At 41.8% G+C, this 20,473-nt stretch overlaps 1 protein-coding gene across 1 annotated transcript; it reads left to right on the top strand.

Annotated features, from left to right (window-relative positions):
• Positions 1-231: 231 nt before the first annotated feature.
• LOC110969993 (ubiquitin carboxyl-terminal hydrolase 31-like) lies at positions 232-19,405 on the top strand. The gene is given in 17 exon segments (XM_022220188.2): positions 232-1,700; positions 8,278-8,415; positions 8,641-8,692; positions 8,695-8,728; positions 10,812-10,904; positions 11,167-11,302; positions 11,494-11,644; positions 11,831-12,011; positions 12,223-12,334; positions 12,440-12,534; positions 13,201-13,278; positions 13,430-13,559; positions 14,437-14,556; positions 14,659-14,884; positions 14,977-15,135; positions 15,224-15,376; positions 15,487-19,405. Coding segments are annotated over 17 exon segments (3,924 nt in total). The 5' UTR covers positions 232-1,163; the 3' UTR covers positions 17,016-19,405.
• The last annotated feature ends 1,068 nt before the right edge of the window (positions 19,406-20,473 follow it).

Here is a 20,473-nt window from a genome sequence, read left to right as displayed (position 1 = left end):
AAGTAACACTCGTTTTTCATTAGCAGCCTTGTTGGGCTCTTTGTTGTATCATGTACTTAAAATAATCCAACTGTTACTATTTATATTCCCAATGAATGATGCGAACCAGTAATAAATTTCCAATTGCTCCCCTATTGGCTGCCATCGGTGTCCATGCTGTCCAGAAACAGGGCTGTGGAGCCTCCTCCAGCATCACATGCCGCTGTACCTGCTCTCTCCTCCAACATGGACCAGTGTTTGGCCCTGACGTCAGCCGTTACCGCCCTGCCTGCAGTGTCGGAGCCTCCAGAAGGAGGAGATGCTGCTGCTGATGCTGCTGATGATGATGGAGACGGGAGAAGCGGCCTCGCCATCCATCCCATCCGCGGGCGGAATTGAGGCGCACTGACCCTGATAAACAGGCGAGTGTCAGGGGAGGTGGGTGGGTGGGGGGGAAACTTTCGGATGGGGACGCCGAAACGTCCGCCACCTTCCACATCTGGCGCAGGAAGAGATGCCCCGCGGCAGCCCAGGGAGCGGCGGGCTGTGGTGTCGCTCCGGTCGGGGGGTTCCTCAGCTTGGCACGGCTCCGGCGAGCGCGCCCACTGTGGAGGCGATTTAGGGAAGACGTCCACTGGGTAATCAAAAAAACACACCATATCGTCATTTTTTAAGCATCGCCGCCGATGTGACGAGCAGAAGGTGAAGAAATGGCTTTAAAAAGAAGGGTGGAGCTGCGGTTTCTTGAATAAATGATGAGGAATCCCGCTCGGCACTAATTACGCGAGGTTCATTTTGATGTTTATGTCCGACAGACTGCCTCGCCGCCTTGTTTTCGTGGCCGAACAATGACACCGGTGATGTTATGTCACCGGAGCTAGAGCTGATGATGGCTGCTGGCCGGTGCGGGACGACCCCAGGCATTCATGCAAAGCGCCCTGATAGTGGCTCTCCATGGAGGCTGTTTATGCAATCCGACGCAGTGTTGCAAGTGGGCTGATTTCACGCTGTTTGTCTCCATGTGATGTGATCCCCACAACTGCCAGGCCTTTATGTTTCTGTGAAATATGCCCAGGCCCTGCGTAAAACATCACCAAGTGTCCCCGCGCAGGGACGAGCTCTGAATAAAGGGGTGCCCTTCTTTCTGGATTTTTAAAAAAGAAGAAGACACAGGGAAAGCCATCATGTCGAAAGTTGTCAGCAACAAGGAGAAGAAATCCTTCAGCAAGAAGCTGTTCCGGAGGAGCTCGGTGCGCTCCGTGGGCAGCTTCATGAACAGAGTTCTCAGGACTCTGTCCACTCTCTCTCATTTCGGCACCGACGAACAGGCCGAGCAGGACGAGAAGGAAGAGGCAGCTTTGATCCCGAGCATCACCGGAGGCTCGGTGCCGTCCGACGACAGCGACTGCGGGGGGTTTCCCTTCGGGGACAAGGTTCCGGGGGTGGCCGGGCTCAAGAACCACGGCAACACCTGCTTCATGAACGCCATCCTGCAGTGCCTGAGCAACACCGAGCTGTTCGCAGAGTACCTGGCTCTGGAGCAGTTCAGAGGAGGGGAGACGACCAGCAACAACGACAAGGCCAAGTCCAACGGGGTGCTGGTGCAGAAGAAGGCCAGCAGCCAGCAGCAGGAGACCGGGGAGGTGACCGAGCAGCTGTCCGGGCTGGTCCGGGCTCTCTGGACCTTTGAGTACACTCCTCAGCACAGCAGAGACTTCAAGGTAGGCGGAGTGTCCACGCAGGGGGCCCACATGTTTTTTTGTTTTTTTAAACATCTCACACAATGTATTAGATTAAGCGTAATTAATGCACAGGGTACCAGCACAGAGAAATGCAGGTTTTCATCCAACCAGAAGTACAAAAGAAGCAGTAAAAGTGCAGTGCAGTGAAAAACCACCAAGTGACAGCAGGAATGTACACACTCAAAGCTTTTCTATTACTTTTTCGGATGTATAAGCCTTTGATTACACTTACTACTGATTTGACTTTTAAGACTGCTTCTTGTTTGTCTATAAAAATCTATATGTTACTTTTTCCTGTTCCTTGCACATGAAAACCTACTTGGCAATAAAACCCTCTAATAATAACAGTTATTAGAGTAATGTGTGTATTATATTCAGTATAATATTCAGTATAAACAGAGTGGTATGAACATATTTCACAGAATAACCCATTGAGCATAGTATATGCATGTTTTTTTTAACATATTTTTTCCTTGTTTTGATGCCATTTCCCATCAGGATCTTAAATGTTAGTGATTGTTTCCACATGCCCCATATGTGCGTTTTAAAAACGTGACAGATGCCGTGTTATTTTCAGGGGAATAGTAAATACAGATGGGTATTAGTTGCATAATATAGCCAGTTTGTGCCTCTCACAGACTGCCCTTAATGGTAAATTAGTGAGATGAGCTAAGCCAGTTGAACTCTTGCACACTTCTAATTCGTGAATCATTGGTGGCAAATACTAAAACAAACATGCCTTTTTGTGTTCTGTAGCAGAATACTAAAATCTGTAACAACAAATTTACAAAAAATCCAAGTGTGTTCTTATTTAATGTCATGGAATTCCTTTATTTGTCAGAATATTTACAGAAAGAGTAAACATGGATGATTAGTTTTATCCTTCTGTGTGGCTCCTATGTTTCTCTAATTCTCTAGAGTACAACCTTTATTTTGCTTTATATGAAACATTCGTGTTATTTTCTGCCTTTGATCGAGGATTAGTTTCCATACAAGGGCTTGCAGTTATGATTACAGTTTATGTAATAATTCAACTTACAAACTGCCTTTTTATAGTAGAATAAATCCTAATAAAACAGGCAAAGCCAGTGTTCGCAGGCTAACACTCCTTCTTTTACAAGCCTGCTTTAGCTGGTCAGCTGAGACCTCAGTCCGAGAGCTGAGCTGTAATAAAACTCCTCTTTTTATTTTTACGTGTTATTTTTTGACTCCATCATTGTCTGTCCCACACTTATCAGCTTTTGTTCCAGCCTCGTTTTCATCATTTCACCTCTTAAACCTGAATCCTGCCTGTGAAAAGTTTGCCTGTCACGATCACAAAGGATTGTTCTTTCCCAACAGGGACGCCTTTTGTGGGTCTTTTTTTTTTTTTTTTGTCTGATAGCCTAGTTTTCGAAAGTTCAAAATTCAGAATGGAGAGAAACAAAATTGAACAGGGCCATACAGCACGTTCTTTATTCTTGACGGTGTTGCTATTTCTGTCCATTTCTTTCTACCTTGGTTGCCAGCCAGAGCAGAAAGAGTCTGATTTGAAATAGATTATCCTTATCAGGGTAAGAGACGTTGGTTATGCTCCAATTAATAGGGAAATAAAGAGCAGGCACTTTGATAAAGAACATTTATAAAACTTAATGCCCTAATTTGAAATAAATTAGGGTTTCTTTATTGCTAATTTGAATTGCTGAGGCTTGTAATATGTCTGAATGTTACTTTTTAAAGCATTATTACTTATACATTTGTGAGGACATGCAGTAGAAACATTGTTTTTATTTCAAATATCTAAATAAATGTAATATTTAGATGGATTTAAGGTCAAACCGTCTCTTCAGATGTACAAAAACATAATTTCCTCATTTACGTAACAACTCCAAGTGCATCTAATTGAACTTCAGCGAAGCCAACTCATTTTCCTGATCAGTGTACATTACAGCGCACATGTGAAGGCTTCGTGCTTCTTGTCTCGAACCACAATCTGAGCCTAAACTGAGAGCACTTAAAGATCATTAGAGGCGTCTGTACTAATAACACGGGGGAATTATCCGCTGTCTCACAATCCATTTTCTCTCAGAGGCGGTTGGTTTGAGGATTACGTTGTTGCACACGATCACAACTGCCCAAGAGCACAATCTGTACCTACTCTCATTGAACATCCTGCAAGAGATGAGGGACGTTTACTGTTTGTGAAAAGCGCTACTTAATTTAAGTGAGTGATTGATGGAGAAACAATGGAGATGGTCTGTGCACAGCTCAGTTTAGCTGATATCAGAGACTAAAAGAATTATTGTCATGCAGGGCCTCTGTACATGCTCCTTTCCAATAAGTAAAAATGTGATCAGTGGTTTTTGTCAGTATTGTAGACATCCATGCACTAAGCAACTTTTTTGCATGCCTGCTAGACAAATTCTACTTTCGCTCTGTTTTGTGATTTCATTGTGGCAATTCAATCATGTTTGTTTTAAGGCAAATCAGACTCATCCCATTTTGTATTTGCGTTTTTTTTTTTGGTCTGAATTCAGCTCGTCAAAATGAACAAATATTCACTTTTGTTTTTCAATGCTTAGAAATTCAGAGTCAAAATTCAGATACTTAATTTCAATGCAAAGAATTTCAGAAGTTTGCAGCTTTTAAAATTCAAAATCTAATGAATCTGTTTTGCTTCATTTCCTCGATATGAATTTGTCATAGTTAGCCTTTGGAGGATCCACACGCTCCGCTTGCGTTTAAAGAACCCATATTATGCACATTTACAGGTCTAGAATTTAGTCTTTTTCAGGTCTACTAATATATGTTTACCTGCATTTTGATTAAAAAACATATAATTCACTCATTCTGAACGATGCTGCAGCCCTTTTTATTCCCCTCTGTCTGAAATGCTCCATTTTTCCTGAAAAGCTCTGCCTGCTCTGATTGGTCAAAGCAGATATTATGCAACTGTGTAACATGATGACGTAAACAAATGCAGGAAGAACAGCTTTGACTTCAAGCAAGGCATTACAGTCAGGTGAAAATAGTTTTTTGTGGGAGAGAATAACTCCATTTGGTGTGAATTTTGTAAGTTTGCACAAATTTTATGTGTCTCAAAAAGCATAATATAGATTTGATTTTTTTTTTTCACTGCAAGTTTGACCAACATATCATTTAATTTAAATGCACATGCGAGAACCAGAAGCGAGCACTCCACCAACCTTACAGTCAAAGATGAGTTTGCTTCTCATGAAGAGTCTGTTGTGTGATGTCTGTTGATGGTATTATTTGACAAAATAAACCTGGTGATGCGATTGGGGCCATCTCAGATTGGATGTGAGATTCAAACTAGAAATCCCGGACGTCTGAAAGGTGGGGACATTTACACACGTGGACAAAATTGTTGGTACCCCTCAGTTAAAGAAGGAAAAACCCACAATTCTCACTGAAATCACTTGAAACTCACAAAAGTAACAATAAATAAAAATTTATTGAAAATTAAATCATCAAAAACAGCCATTACTTTTGAATTGTTGATTAACATAATTATTTAAAAAAACAAACTAATGAAACAGGCCTGGACAAAAATGATGGTACCTCTATAAAAGATTGAAAACTATTTGACCAGAGTGACATGATTAACTCAGGTGTGTCATTTAATTGACATCACAGGTGTTTCCAAACTCATAATCAGTCAGTCTGCCTATTTAAAGGGAGACAAGTAGTCACCCTGCTGTTTGGTGAAAAGGTGTGTACCACACTGAACATGGACAACAGAAAGCGAAGGAGAGAATTGTCCCAGGACATCCGAAAAAAAATGATAGACAAACATCTTAAAGGTAAAGGCTATAAGACCATCTCTAAACAGCTTGAAGTTCCTGTGACAACAGTGGCTCATATTATTCAGAAGTTCAAGACCCACGGGACAGTAGCCAACCTCCCTGGACGTGGCCGCAAGAGGAAAATTGATGACAAATTGAAGAGACGGATCGTTGGAATTGTATCCAAAGAGCCCAGAGCAACCTCCAAAGAAATTAAAGGTGAACTCCAAGGCCAAAGTACATCAGTGTCAGATCGCACCATTCGTCGTTGTTTGAGCCAAAGTGGACTTCATGGGAGACGACCAAGGAGGACACCACTGCTGAAAAAAACTCATAAAAAAGCCAGACTGGAATTTGCAAAAATGCATGTTGGCAAGCCACAAAGCTTCTGGGAGAATGTCCTTTGGACAGATGAGACCAAACTGGAGCTTTTTGGTAAGGCACATCAACTCTATGTTCATAGACTCAAAAACCAAGCATACGAAGAAAAGAACACCGTCCCTACGGTGAAACATGGAGGAGGCTCAGTAATGTTTTGGGGCTGCTTTGCTGCATCTGGCACAGGGTGTCTTGAAAGTGTGCAAGGTACGATGAAATCTGAAGACTATCAAGGCATTCTGGAGAGAAATGTGCTGCCTAGTGTCAGAAAGCTTGGTCTCAGTCGCAGGTCATGGGTCTTCCAACAGGACAACGATCCAAAACACACAGCCAAAAACACCCAAGAATGGCTGAGAGAAAAGCGTTGGACTATTCTAAAGTGGCCTTCTATGAGCCCAGATCTGAATCCCATTGAACATATGTGGAAGGAGCTGAAACATGCCATTTGGAGAAGACACCCATCAAACCTGAGACAACTGGAGCTGTTTGCTCATGAGGAGTGGGCCAAAATACCTGTTGACAGCTGCAGAACGCTCATTGACAAATACAGAAATCGTTTAATTGCAGTGATTGCCTCAAAAGGTTGTGCAACAAAATATTAAGTTATGGGTACCATCATTTTTGTCCAGGCCTGTTTCATTAGTTTGTTTTTTTAAATAATTATGTTAATCAACAATTCAAAAGTGATGGCTGATTTTGATTATTTAATTTTCAATAAATTTTTATTTATTGTTACTTTTGTGAGTTTCAAGTGATTTCAGTGAGAATTGTGGGTTTTTCCTTCTTTAACTGAGGGGTACCAACAATTTTGTCCACGTGTGTATTTGGCAGTGAAAGACTAACAACTGATGCTATTGAGTTGCATTACAGAAACTGTACTACTAGTTTTCTAGTAGTACTAGCTGCTGAAACAGACAATATGTCAACTTAAGTCGCAACCAGCCCTCAAGTACAGGGAAGTGCAACATTAAACTGGTGGAGTATCTCTTTAAATGATGACACTGGCTGATGGCATGTGCTCATATAAAATTACCCACCACTACAAGTGTCATGACATTTGTGTACTGACAATAATCCTGATATTCAAAAAATAATACAAAATATATGGAATATATTGATATTAAATCTGAAGTGTTGATATGTTTCACACTGAAATCACAATTTCAAATAACTCAGTAAGCAAATTGCAAAGGCTACAATTTAGGATTTATGTTTTGTAGTGACTCTGACACCGAGTTTCAACTGTCATATCAGTGGTTTCACGCATAATGCCATCCTCCACGTGTGACAGACACACTTTTGATGTCAGTGCGCCATTACATGTGTTAAATATTGAACTGAGGCAAAAAAATATGATAAAAATCAAATCGCAAACACAGTGTCTGCCAGAAAAGTGGCAGTTAGATGTTTTGTACGAATTGTTTGTCCTTAACTGATATCGTGTTAATATTAGACATGTGATAATATTGTAAATAATCTAATTCTAGTGTCTGGCTGATTGTACTAGATAATAGGTGGCTGTATAGCACCTAAACTCTGGTTGCGATATCAGAGGAGATGCCAGATGAGCGCAAGACACCTGAAAAAAGCATTTTTCTTGTTTTTTTTTCAAATTTTCTGAGGATTATTATCAATATCGTGAATTGTTTTGGCCACAGTCGTCACATAGTGATAATCTACTATCATGCCTACCTTATTAAAGCATTTGTCTTACTCTTACTTTGGGAATTTTAATGTAATTGTGCAAATTCTACAGTATAGGGATCTACCTGACAATCTTTTACAAATAAAAAAATTCCATTTCATAGACAGCTTCTTTCTTTTCACCAGAAATACACACAGCAACACAGTTCACTGGAAATGCTACTAATGTCAAAGTGCTGTTTCAAAGAGACTCAGATATATAGAAAATGAATCTTTAATATCCACCCAGATGACCTTTCACGCGACCTTTGTGGTCGAGCCTCTGAAGGAAGTCTGGCTCTTTGGTTTTGTACAAGCTGAGGCTGCCTTCGTAATCCTTTCAAAATGAGGTGGACTGTCCCACAGGAGATGCTGAGAAGGTACACAGCGCTCAGTCCCGTCATATCTTTGACCCTGTGTGACATTTGATAGCCGGTGAGTGGAGGTGACTTCACAGCTGCCAGTCTGGGTGGCTCTGTAGAGTACAAACTGTTGTCATCTCCAGCAGCTAATTGTTTAAGGTTAAGCTTCAGTCCGTGTCCTTGCTTTTAAAAGCTTGTACAACTCTGCTGACCTTTGGGATTCTGCTGATCATCGTCCTGGTCAAACACACTGAATATTTTATGATCAGGCAAACACAAGTGGTTCTCGCTGCACTGCAAACCTTCCTCTGTTTTTGTGCACTAAAACCCAGTTTGTTCCTTCTGCAGAATGTGGTGTCGAAGAGCGCCCTTCAGTTTAAGGGAAACTCTCAGCACGATGCCCAGGAATTCCTCCTCTGGTTACTTGACAGAGTTCATGAAGACCTCAACCAAATTGTCCACCCAGACATCAGACCCCCCAGGAAGGTAAACAGCAATTTAGATCACAGTTAGATGTTACAGTTGTATTACAGAAGAATCAATAATCAACATTTATGAATATTTATAATGTTTTATCTGAATGTTGAGCCATTTGTGGGATCGATACTGTAATAAACTGAACATTACGATATTGTAAACTGTGCTTCTTGTGGTGTTATTTATCATGCAGTTATTGTCAAGTAACTGTTTTGTGTCTTCTTGTTTTTCCAGCCTCCAGTAGAAGAAGAAACTGTCCCTGAAGGATCTCCACTACCAGCACCTGGCTCTTTGTACAGGAGCTGTTTCAGGCACAATACAGGTGAGATTATCAGCTGTTGATATTTACACCTCAGTCTTATCTGTTTAACATTGCATTTATAAGTAGTTTCTAAGAAAATGCCCACAACATATTATATCTTTTGTGAAGACTGTCTGCTGCATGTCACATGAATGGAATCACTAATCACAAGTTGAATCAGGATATTTTTGTACAACATAACTGTGCTACTAATTAAAATTTCAGAGTAATTTGACATTGTGAGAAATGAGTAAAATGACAGACCAACATCTGCAAAACTGAAGCAAAAACAAACAAAATATGAAGAGTTCATTTGCAAAAACATAATTCCGTTTTGATACATTTTCAGAAAACGTTTTTTTATTATTTACTTGAGATAATATCAATCAAACTGAAGTTGAGTGGATTTCACTCAGTAGTAAACTACATGACAAAATAGAGAAAAATAAATTATTAGTGTTGTTATTATTATTATCTCAAGCAAACAATAAAAAAATGAGTTTTCTGAAAACGGAGTTACCCGTTTTTGCAAATGAACTCTTCATATAGAAACAGCCTGACTGATGGTTGATCTGTGTGTGGAGCCAGTAGTGCTATTGAAATATCAACCAATATTCTTTACATTTATGTTATAGGAGTTATATTTGAAAGAGTAAATGATGGGATATTTGTATTTCACCAACTACTTAATGTGAAGACACCACTGTACTCCGCATCACTGTCAGCTTATCTGTGATGTGTACTCTGCTACATGTGCTGCAGGCAGTAGTGAGAGTATTGTGAACAAGGGAGGTGGAGGTGTTCTGATGGACAAACTATGTTACAACATTGAGGATCTTAATGATTAGCTATAGATCAGTTAATTGCTGTTCATAATTTAACCAATTACAACCAAAAATAAGGGAAAAGGCAGACGGCAACATGCATGTCAGAAAATGTTTTGTGGATTAGCTGTAGTGTCTGGTTGTAGTACCTCTAAATACTTAAAGATGGAAGACTGCAGCTCGATTGTGTTCAATATTGTAGCAACCAGAGGAGGTGTTCGATGAACTACAGACAGGTCGATGTTGGTAAGCAGAGAGCATTCATTCATTTACTCAACCTTTATTTAAATCATTAAGAGCAAACCTTCATCGGGAATTGTGTCGAGAGTGCGGTCAACAGAATAAAAGGCAACAATCAACGAGGCAACAGTGCAGTCTGCGATTGTTAGCTTAAATTAATCAACAGAAAAAGCTCCGCAAGGCTTCAGTGTTTGCTGCAGAATGTTCCAAGTGTAGGCAGGAGAAAAGCTAAAAACATTTAAAATCAGAGTAAGCAGGTAAGACTTCAAGTGTTAGCCGATCACTTAAATGAGTTAAATGTTTGACTTTGGATCAGTTCAACTAGGAAGTTCTGTATTTTGCGATACCCATTTAGTGCTTTTGTGAACATTTAGCTACCAACAGGCCGCCATGACAGAGACTTCTGTGGTTGTTAATGGCTTCTGGTTCGAGCAATGATGTTGAATGTGTACAAATTAGATTTATGGCAAATGTTAGGTGTCTGTGATTTGAAATGGATTCATCAGTATATGGTAGAAGCCTACCTTTTTAATGATCAGCTGACTATTGAGTGATAAAATGGTCGACTATTGCCAAAGAGAATTGTTTAAAATTTGTATCCTTATGTGACACCTTTTCTAAATCACCTCAAGCACCGTTTTCTGCATCATGCTCCCTTAAAAAAACAGATAAATGAATTCACTGATGCAGTTGGTCAACTCATATATCAGTCGAGCTCTGAGCTGCACCTGGTTTACAGGAGTTTATGGACCTGATTATTTCTTGACTGGAAGCAGGGACCTGGAGTTTTATCTACACAGCAAAACAATAGTAACTCCAATGAAGCCGTAACTTGTTTTCTGCTTCAGTTTTTGCCCTAAATAAACAAGTGATCAAAGAATATAACAAGTTAATTAGAGAGGTTTCTAGGTGCTTGTTGGCTAGCTCTTTTTCCCGTTTCCTGTCTTCATGGTTAACTGAGCTGACTGTCGATGTCTTTAAAATGATACTTTAGCGAAATTTCATTTGCATTTACTCATGCTCCTCGTGTCTCTGTTCAGGTCCTCTCTGACTTGCCCTCACTGCCAGAAACAGAGCAACACCTTTGATCCTTTCCTCTGCATCTCACTGCCAATCCCGGTACCTCACACACGGTAAGGTGACTCTGCATTTGGTTTACAAGTAAGACAATAGCTGTCAGACGAAAAAAAAAGAATAAGTCCCTGTATCCAAAAATGCAATGAGACAAGATCCAGTCTGAACCCAGCATTAAAAAGACTGTCAAGTCCAGCGGAGACAAACACTGAAAGATGTGACAGGAGAAAGCTAAAATTAGAAGATGCTGTCTATCTTTGAAACATCCGTCCAGCCACAGTTATGAAACAGCCAATTAATTTGAGTGTTTTTGTGTTGCAGGCCCCTGTATGTGACAGTGGTGTACCAAGGAAAGTGCTCCCACTGTATGAGAGTCGGGGTGGCGGTGCCTCTGTCTGGCACCGTGTCCAGGTTGAGACTAGCTGTGGCTCAAGAGACCAAAATCCCTGCCCAACAGGTCGGTTAAAAGTTCCTGTTCTAAGGCTGTTAATGTGTCAAAATTAAGAGGATTAAAGATGTTTTGTGTTATTTTAGGAAAATTGCATGGTCAAGTTGCCAGCACAGGATTTGATGGTTTAATTTCTTGTACTTCTCGCTCAAACGAATTAATCAACCCACTCGATGTTTTTGTTCTCCGTCTCCACTCAGATTGTCCTCACTGAAATGTACTACGACGGCTTTCATCGCTCCTTCTGCGACGACGACGACGACCTTGAGATCATTCAGGAGAGCGACTCCATCTTTGCCTTCGAGACACCCGAGCTGTTCAGACCGGAGCAGATCCGCTCCAAGCGAGGCGGTACGACATCCTGTTTGTTCCCCTAAAATTAGCTTAGCTCTTTGTCTTGTTACGGCCGGAGGAGCTCTGATTAGATTAGACGTGGACTAATATTGGGGTGAAATGCTTTTCAGGAAGCTGCTACACAAAGTGATCAGCATGTTGGATTGATTTTGGAAGTAATTTTCTTTTGTGTGTTCATTCCAGGGAGCCCACATGCAAATCTCAATCAGAACAACTTGAAGTATGGCACAGATAACAACAGGATATCCACACAAATACAGGAGCCTACTACGCCGCCTCAGAGTCCCAATAAGAACAGTGGGCAGGCTGAGAAGATTGTCCTGCTGGTGTGCAACAGAGCCTGCGCTGGACAACAAGGACGCAGGTAGACAGACAGACAGCAATAAGGTGCCAAAAATGCCGGTATTTACAAAAAAAAGATGCAAAAATCGTTGGTATTTACAATGTGGTGCAAGATGAGTGGTATTTACAATAAAATATAGTATTATAAAAGTACGAAATACACATTTAACTCAGTATTATGCAAGTAAAAGGTGCGATGTTTCAAAATTTCGTTGTTTTTGTAACTCCTGCAGGTTTGGCAATCCATTTATTCTATACTTGGAGCGTACAGTGACATGGGATATTCTGCAGAAAGAGATCTTGGAGAAGATGAAGCATCTTTTGCGCCCTGGAGTCTTTGTGCAGGTGAATATTCTTAGCTTAGACTTACACACACAAACCTTTATACGTTCAAAAATCTTTCAATTACAGTTATGTGTTTTATAACGTCTCATCCTTGATGATGTGTAGGTAGGGCCCTTCACTTTGCGAGTGGTCGGAGTGGTTGGAATCACATATCTGTTGCCTCAGGAGGAGCAGCCGCTCTGCCATCCCTCCGTGGAGAGGTAATGTCACGTCTCACCACGTGGAGGCAGCGTTGACCCGTTTGAATTACATAAATCTTGCAGCATGTTCAGTTCACCTGAAGTTGATTGAAGAGCTACAGTATGTCTTCAGTGGTATTGATGTTACAAATATCTCCTGAGATGTGTAATAGCTTTTCAGTTTTTTTTTATGGATTTTCTTCTAAGAAAGTGTTGACCTCTGTGGTTGTTGCATGGATTTTTTCAAATGAAAAGAATGAGGAAAAAAGGACATTTGTTCCACACAATTAAACAAACAAGAAACTCTCTGCCTAGTTTGAACTTAAGTTTGACACAATGTAGTGCTTCTTTTTTGTAGTTTGACAAAACTTTAAATTAGCCTGCCAAAACTTTAAATTTCAAGCCTTGTTTGAGTTAAAGTTTGACAGACTGTAGCGTTTCTTTTTTTTCCTAGGTTGCCAGAACTTAATATTTCCATTTGTGCTGCTGTTTTTTGCAAACAGGAAGATATTTTGACCATGAATATACCATATAATATGATCTATTTGAACATAAATACTGATTGTATTGGCTTGTGGAGGAATCTAAAAGTGACATTCCTTCAAATCATTCCGTGCTGTTATAATTCTACACGTGAGTGCATAAAATGTTAAACACAATGTAAATTTCCGCTCTGATTTTCAACAGGGCGTTCAAGTCCTGCGGTCCTGGGGGGCCACCTCATGTCAAAATCGTGGTGGAATGGGACAAGGAGACGAAAGACTAGTAAGTGTGAGACCTTCATTAAGCTCAGGGCAGATGTGCGAGGTGTTACGTCTCCTCTCAGATCTGTGTATTTTAACGTGAGTACACACAGTAACTGTCTTTTGAAGTTCGGCGTGATCCCACTGTGACTTGTGCCATGTCACGCCCACAGTCTGTTCAAAAGAACGGAGGATGAATACATCCCAGATGCTGAAAGTGTGCGTCAAGTGAAGGAGCAGCATCTGCAGCCTCAGACCTGCTCCCTGGCTCAGTGCTTTCAACTCTACACCAAAGAGGAACAGGTAAGCTGCAGCTGATATCATGCAGGCTGCGGAAGTGATGGGAACATTACTAATACTGAATGCATATTTGCATTATTTTATATCACTATTCTTTGCTGCATGCTGGTATTCATCTGCAGTTTGAGCCCATCTCTCCAATACAGGAGAATATTGAAAATGTTAATTGGAAGTGAGTGAGATAGCATCTAAGGCTGAATTGAGCGAAATGTGTTCTTGAATCTCGTTTTCAGCCAGTATGCCACAATCTATAAATACTGATAAATTAGCATAGCATTGGATGGAATGTTTTAATTTATAGAATATAAAAAGGTGTCCAGCAAGAAAAGCACTCGGAGATCGCAGCACTCCACGACTGTTCATTCCTCAATTTGTGTATTCAGAAATCACGGCAACGTAGAATCTGGCCATTTAATATAGATAAAATTGCCTTGCGTGAGCACAGGCATGTGTTTTACATGCGTGTGTTATGTACATATACCGAATTGCGTGACTGAAATATTTAGCACGCCGAGTGAATTGATGCAGGTAACTGATGCAGTGTTTACTTGTTGTCATGGTTACGGTGACACCTTGCTAGCCGCTATATCTCGCAATGGGTAATCCTTATCAAATCCATGGATGCAGACTCTAGGCTGCATCACTGCCAAAATCTATTGAGGTGGTCCTTGTGTCTTTTCTGACCTTCCCTGAGAATTTCATCCAAGTCCGTTTGTGTGTTTTGAGTAATGTTGCACACAGACAGACAGATTCACAGACAAACGTACGCCAATCGTCACATAACTCCGCCGCATTCCTTGGCAGAGTAGCAATATAAAACTAGAGAGAAAATAGAGTGTACTTGCTTTTAAATGAGGAACTTTTTCTGCATTATTTCCAGCTTGCTCCCGATGATGCATGGCGATGTCCACACTGTAAGCAGCTTCAACAGGGCAGCATCAAACTCAGCCTTTGGACACTGCCAGACATCCTCATACTTCACCTGAAACGCTTCAGACAGGTACCATTGCAGATGAAATAGAGCTCATATCTTTTAATCTCTTTGAACGGCTTTTAAAATAATTTGATGTTCAAAAATACCATAAATGTGCTGCAACTTCAGGATGCCGATCGACGAATGAAGATGCAGAACATGGTGAAGTTCCCGCTCACAGGCATGGACATGGCACCCCATATGGTAAAGAGGAGCCAGAGCAGCTGGAGCCTCCCTTCCCACTGGTCACCATGGAGACGTCCTTATGGGATGGGTCGCGATCCGGAGGACTACCTTTACGACCTGTATGCAGTGTGCAACCATCATGGGACCATGCAGGGAGGGCACTACACAGGTAATGGAGCTCGATACACAACGGGTAGTTCTTGTCTTTTCATAAAAGCCCACCAGGATGTTTCTAATAATTTGTTGCATTGTGTCTTCCAGCCCACTGTAAGAACTCCATCGATGGACAGTGGTACTGCTTTGATGACAGCGATGTTCATCCCATGTCTGAAGAGGAGGTCTGCAAGCAGACGGCTTACATCTTGTTCTATCAGAGACGTGCAACAATCCCATCTTGGTCTGCAAACAGCTCTGTGGGAGGTAATTTGCACTGATATTAGATATTAGTGTCTGAAACACGTGTGAAATAAGCTGTCCGTGTTCAGCCACTGTGTGTCTGGCTCTTTAGGCTCTACCAGTTCTTCTCTATGTGAGCACTGGATCAGTCGGCTGATGGGAAGCCGTCCACCCAGCCAAGCTTCATCTGGTTCCTCCAGACGCACGTCACTCGCTTCACTCTCGGAATCCGCTGAGTTTACTGGTGAACGGAGCGAGGACGATGGTGAACACTCATTCAAAAACACACCTTGTTTTTATTGCTTATATCATAAGGTGACACACAAGTATTTTCCTGGTGAATCTAACAATGATTTGTATCTTTCCACCACGTAGGCCTATCAACCCGACCAGCAGTGAGAGGAATGCAAAGGCAAACATTCTCCTCAAGATCTTCCATCGCAAGCCCTCTCGTGCTGAGTGAAAACGGCACCAAACCATCCTGGCCTCACTCCGCTAAGCTCCAGCTCCGTTCCAACTCTCCATCTCGCTTCTCCTTGGAGTCCCACTCCTCATCGCCGACGCTAGAGAGGATAGGAGAGGTGGTTGATAGCCAGCTGTCAACCTCCTTCACTGGGTCACCTAAGCCGGACAGATTATCAGGGGCCAAGTCAGGCCTTGCTGCTTTGGATGCTAATGCAGGCACTAAGAGGCTCATAGAGCAGGTGCACTCCAAAGCTGTGGCCCAGGCCGAGCAGAGAAGCTCCCTCCAGACTGGAGATAACAACAATGTCGTCAATGCTGCTGAACAGGTCAGTCCTCGACATGGCGTAGCTGCAAAGGATCCCAAACAAAGAAACGGGTCTGCAGACAGCGCTGGTGCTAAAAGGACCTCAGCCAAGACCGGGATAGAGAGTGAAAGGAGCCCCAAGAAGCGTCCTGCCACCTCTTCAACGTCATCCAGCTCTCTCTCTCCTGCATCTCCTGCTGTAGACAAGTCACCATCTAGAACTCAGTCCAAGAGTCCAAACCCCAAGGACAAAAGCGATGGACCGGCTAAAGCTAGCAAGAGTGGATCCTCAAGAACAGCAACCCCCTCCAAGAAAGGATCATCCCAAACCCCAGAGGTATTGCATCCTGACTCTGCCCAGCAGAGGAAGAGTGGTTCTCCAGCATCACAGAGCTCACACCCTCCAAGGAGGACTTCACCCAGAGGGGGAGGTGAAAAAAGCTCAGCCTCAGCAAGGACTAGAGCAGCAGACAGGAGCACTAGTCGTGACTCCTCACGGACCAGTGCAGTGCCAGACAGGAAAACTACTCATGGAGGTCCTCCCTCCAGGCAGAGTGCTGCTAGTAGAGCAGAAAGCAGGCCAGGTAGGGCTGGTGAAGAAAGAGGAGCCGGCCGGAGCTCAAGTAGTAGCTCCTCCATGACTAGTCTCCGAACTTCAAGTGTAGGTGCTTCCTCTGCAAGTGCAGCTCCACCTTCACGTGGACCTCGAAGGAACAGTAAGACAGAGGACAAGGGTCTGTCCTTCTTTAAAACTGCTCTGAGGCCCAAAGAGGGCCGTAAACCAAGCGACAGTGGGAAATCAGGGGCAGGAGAATCTAAAGGAAGTCCAGAGGACGGTGGTGGAGATGCGACTCGAGAGGGAAGCTCACATGGAGCGAGTAAAAAAGCCCAGAATGTGGCTTCGGAGGCCCAGACTAACGTGACCGCAGCCAAAGACAAGGAATCATCTAAAACATCAGCTGCAGCTAAACATTCACTGCTGCCCTCCACAAAATCGAAGCTCTCTGGTGCAGAAACGACCACCCAGTCATCTGCCAGTGCAAAGGACCCTTCAAAGAAAGAGCCTGCTAAAAAGACCATACAGTCCAGGAAGATCCCCATCAACACCACACAAACTAGCCAGAGATCCAAGTGATGTTAATTTGAGGGCCTGATAACAATCTCTCAAGTGCAGCTCAGAGGTGTTTTAACCATCAAACTAGACCAAGCGTCTGTCAAACAACTTTAAAGCACCTGTAGCTCTTCAGTGGTCACTGAATACCAGCTGCCATACCGGACACTTACTGTCCACATTGTTAAATAGTTATTTAGGAATGGATTTTAACAAAGCACTTTGTATGGATTGCATTGATTTTGAGGAATATTATACTGTATTGTAAATACGCATGGACATGTATTGAAATTATTGCCTTGTTCTGTCTGTAGCATTGTTGGGAGAAGAATGTCAAAGCAGGAAAGGTGAAAATAAAAGTCACTTTGCACAAGATGGAAAGCAGATATAATGGTGGAAAGAAGCTCAAACATGGACTACTCAGTCGCCAAAGGAAGTTTACTGGCAGTTTTTAAACATGCTGATGCAGTGAAATATTTTCAAAAAGTCTTTATGTACAGCTCTCCTTCCATATCGAGAGCCATATGTCAACAACAAACATCAGTGCCTCTGATAATCATAGAGAAGTATTTAATCTAAATTGTATAACTGCAGGTGTTGGTAAATTTGTAATTCAATTTTAATATTTATTAAGCACTGAAAATGTAATTTCAAGTAAAAAAAAACAACAACACACAATTAAGCCTATTTAACCCAAACTGCTGTTTACATATGCTCTTTGATGTGATAATTCTGCAACAGCCTTTAAGAAGTATTTTTTTGTACGGAAAAAGCCTGTGGAGAGGCTGAGGAGGAGGAGCGCGGGAATGAAGCATGTGTCGTTGCTGTGAAACGCCTGGAGATCTTGGATTGGTCTCAATGTTTGTGTTTTTTTTAAAAATTACAAATAACCTGTTACCCCTCAGACATAACTCCTCACCCACCTTTGCCCTCCAGCTGCTGATGCCAACACTTTTACCACATTTTTTTTAATAGGGAATCGGCCTCCTCAGACTGCCAGACATCTCCAAACATTCCTCTCTGATGAACACAGGGTTAATGAAAGAAAAAAAAAAAAGCCACACAACAGCCGGACGACACATTCAAAGACAGCTCGGATGCCTTTCATTCAACGCCATACATGTACATAGAGCATTATGGTGCATTTGAGTCCGCCCCGTCCTCACGCTTGTGCACATCTTTAGCTTGCATTACAGAGTCCGCCGTACAGCGCACTGACATAGACTGAGAAAAGAGTTCACCGTTCTTGAAGTATATGACAGTTGTTGCATGATAAATTGCTTATGCATGCACTTAACTATGCAAGCACATTCTTGCTGATGCCCACACTGAGTATGTAGAAGTGCTACTCTTGGATGTGTTGTTACTTTCGAACTGTATATGTTTCCAAATGCCAGCATCAGAGAGCATGTCCAGGCATCCTTTATTAAAGCTTTGTTTGCACATTTCTTCAAAGTAATAGACATTTTTGTATGAATGATAAGTATTGCTCATTTACCCGCTCCAAGTAAATCAGCTCACTTGCAAAGTAACGTTTTCTGTATTGTGTTCATTTGTCTCACAGGTTTTCCCGCCGCACAGTTCCACTTTGATGCAGTTTACAACTTGTGGTGTAATATATTTTTCCCCGATCTGATTATTATTAGTCCAAAGACCCCATCACAGGCTTTGTGTCTGGTTCTGAATAGACATTTTAACGGGCCAGGAGCAATCGAGATGAGATTCAGTCTGTGTAACCACGCTGTCTTCTGCTTTTGTCTGAAGATCCACAAAAATAATCATGATGTGCAATATGTATATATATTTTTGACTTGTTCTGATTTCAGCTATTGTATGTCTCAAAAGAACCTACAACAATACTGATATCTTGATGAGACAGAAAAAGCTGTAACAAAAAAAAAATCACTGTGAATCACTGCACTGATCATCAACTAATTATGTACCGAAGGCAAATTTATCAGTGGCAGTTTTAATCATAGTAATAATAATAATAATAGCAGTATGCTGTGGATTCACTGAATGTCACGTTTAAGGAGGAGTTTTTATCACTAGTCCAAGCAGCTTGATCATAAACTGCTTTCTGGCTCATGTGGTGCAGAATAAATCAAACATCTTCAGTGCCTGGTGGATACAGCGTATTACACCCAACACATGCAGTATATAAACTGACCTATGTACCAACTTTCAAGTGAGCCCTTGCAGTGTTGACGACATGTATAAATAGAGCGAGGAATCATTTATTTGCACAAATGCATGAGAGTGACCGAACCTTTTTATTTTTCCATTTCTATTCTGTGATGTCATATTTTGAAATGTACTGTGCTCATCTTCTTTCGAGGGGTAGCGGTGCGTGTTGGCATTGGTTTAGCAATGCGAGACAAATAAAATTCTGCCATTAAATAACCTTTTGTTGACGTGCAGCTTTGGGTGCTTTGTTTTTACGTCGTTTGCTTGTGGGACCGTTTGTTTCCTCACACTTCTCCTCGCCTCCACTTGGTGGTGCTCAGTGTTTGCCGGAAAATCTCAGCGGACCCAAATATCACGAGTTAGGGAAATAAAGCAGCACTCGACGGGAATTTGCTCGTGACAAATGCCCTTCAATTTGAACTTGTGGAATTATTAAGATATATAATGGTGTCAGATCTAATGCTGTCAGTGGGGGAGATGATATGTTATTAAACTACAGCACCATCATTTATTTAGAGCTGATTCAATTGCGCCTTTATTAGTTTGGCCCAAGGCTGGGCATATTAAGAGATAATGTTGCCTCTTTGTCTTTCCATTCTTGTAATTTTGGATAGCAGTCATCAGTTTGGGGAATTGCATTTTCACCCTCTCACTTCTCACCTCTTGTGCAGTCAGGAAAATGATGAAACTTTAAAAATTGCCTGTAGTGTGATGGGGTTGCAACATGCAGCAGGAAGGTTGTGTATCTGTGCAGAAAAGAGCATTTTGTGCTGCATTCTAGAGAAAAAAATATCTGGCTCTTCGTTTAATATGCACGTATGAATGTAATTTAAAAAATTCACAGACTGCAACCCAGCACAGGATCATTCTGTAAAGCAGCCAGGCTCCTCTAGTGCTGAAATCAATAATCATTTGCCAATTGTATCAGTTCCAAGAGAGCATCATTAGCAAGACCGCAGTGGCGAATTCAACAACTTTTATCAGGATTTAACACCAAAACTGTGACATTAAGCCTCTTGACTCCTGAACATAATGCGTCCAACTTGCCGAATCAGCTTACATGTTTTGCTTTTGCCACATTAATGTGCTTGATGCATGGTAGAAAGGCAATCTAATTGTATTGATCAATTCAATCTTGGAATCTCCCGGGGCCAAATTCAATCCTTAATGCTGCTGCTAAGTCTCCATTTTGAGACACTCTGTCCCTTGATAGGAACGGACGATGAGCAGGATCTCCATGATTAGCTTTCACTTTTTTTTTTTTTTGCGACTTGCTGCTTGGATGGGTCGATGCA

This window comes from Acanthochromis polyacanthus, chromosome 19 (assembly GCF_021347895.1).
Source record: "Acanthochromis polyacanthus isolate Apoly-LR-REF ecotype Palm Island chromosome 19, KAUST_Apoly_ChrSc, whole genome shotgun sequence".
Lineage (NCBI taxonomy): Eukaryota > Metazoa > Chordata > Actinopteri > Pomacentridae > Acanthochromis > Acanthochromis polyacanthus.
The sequence above is the reverse complement of the archived record's forward strand: the minus strand, read 5'-3'. Positions and strand labels throughout refer to the sequence as shown.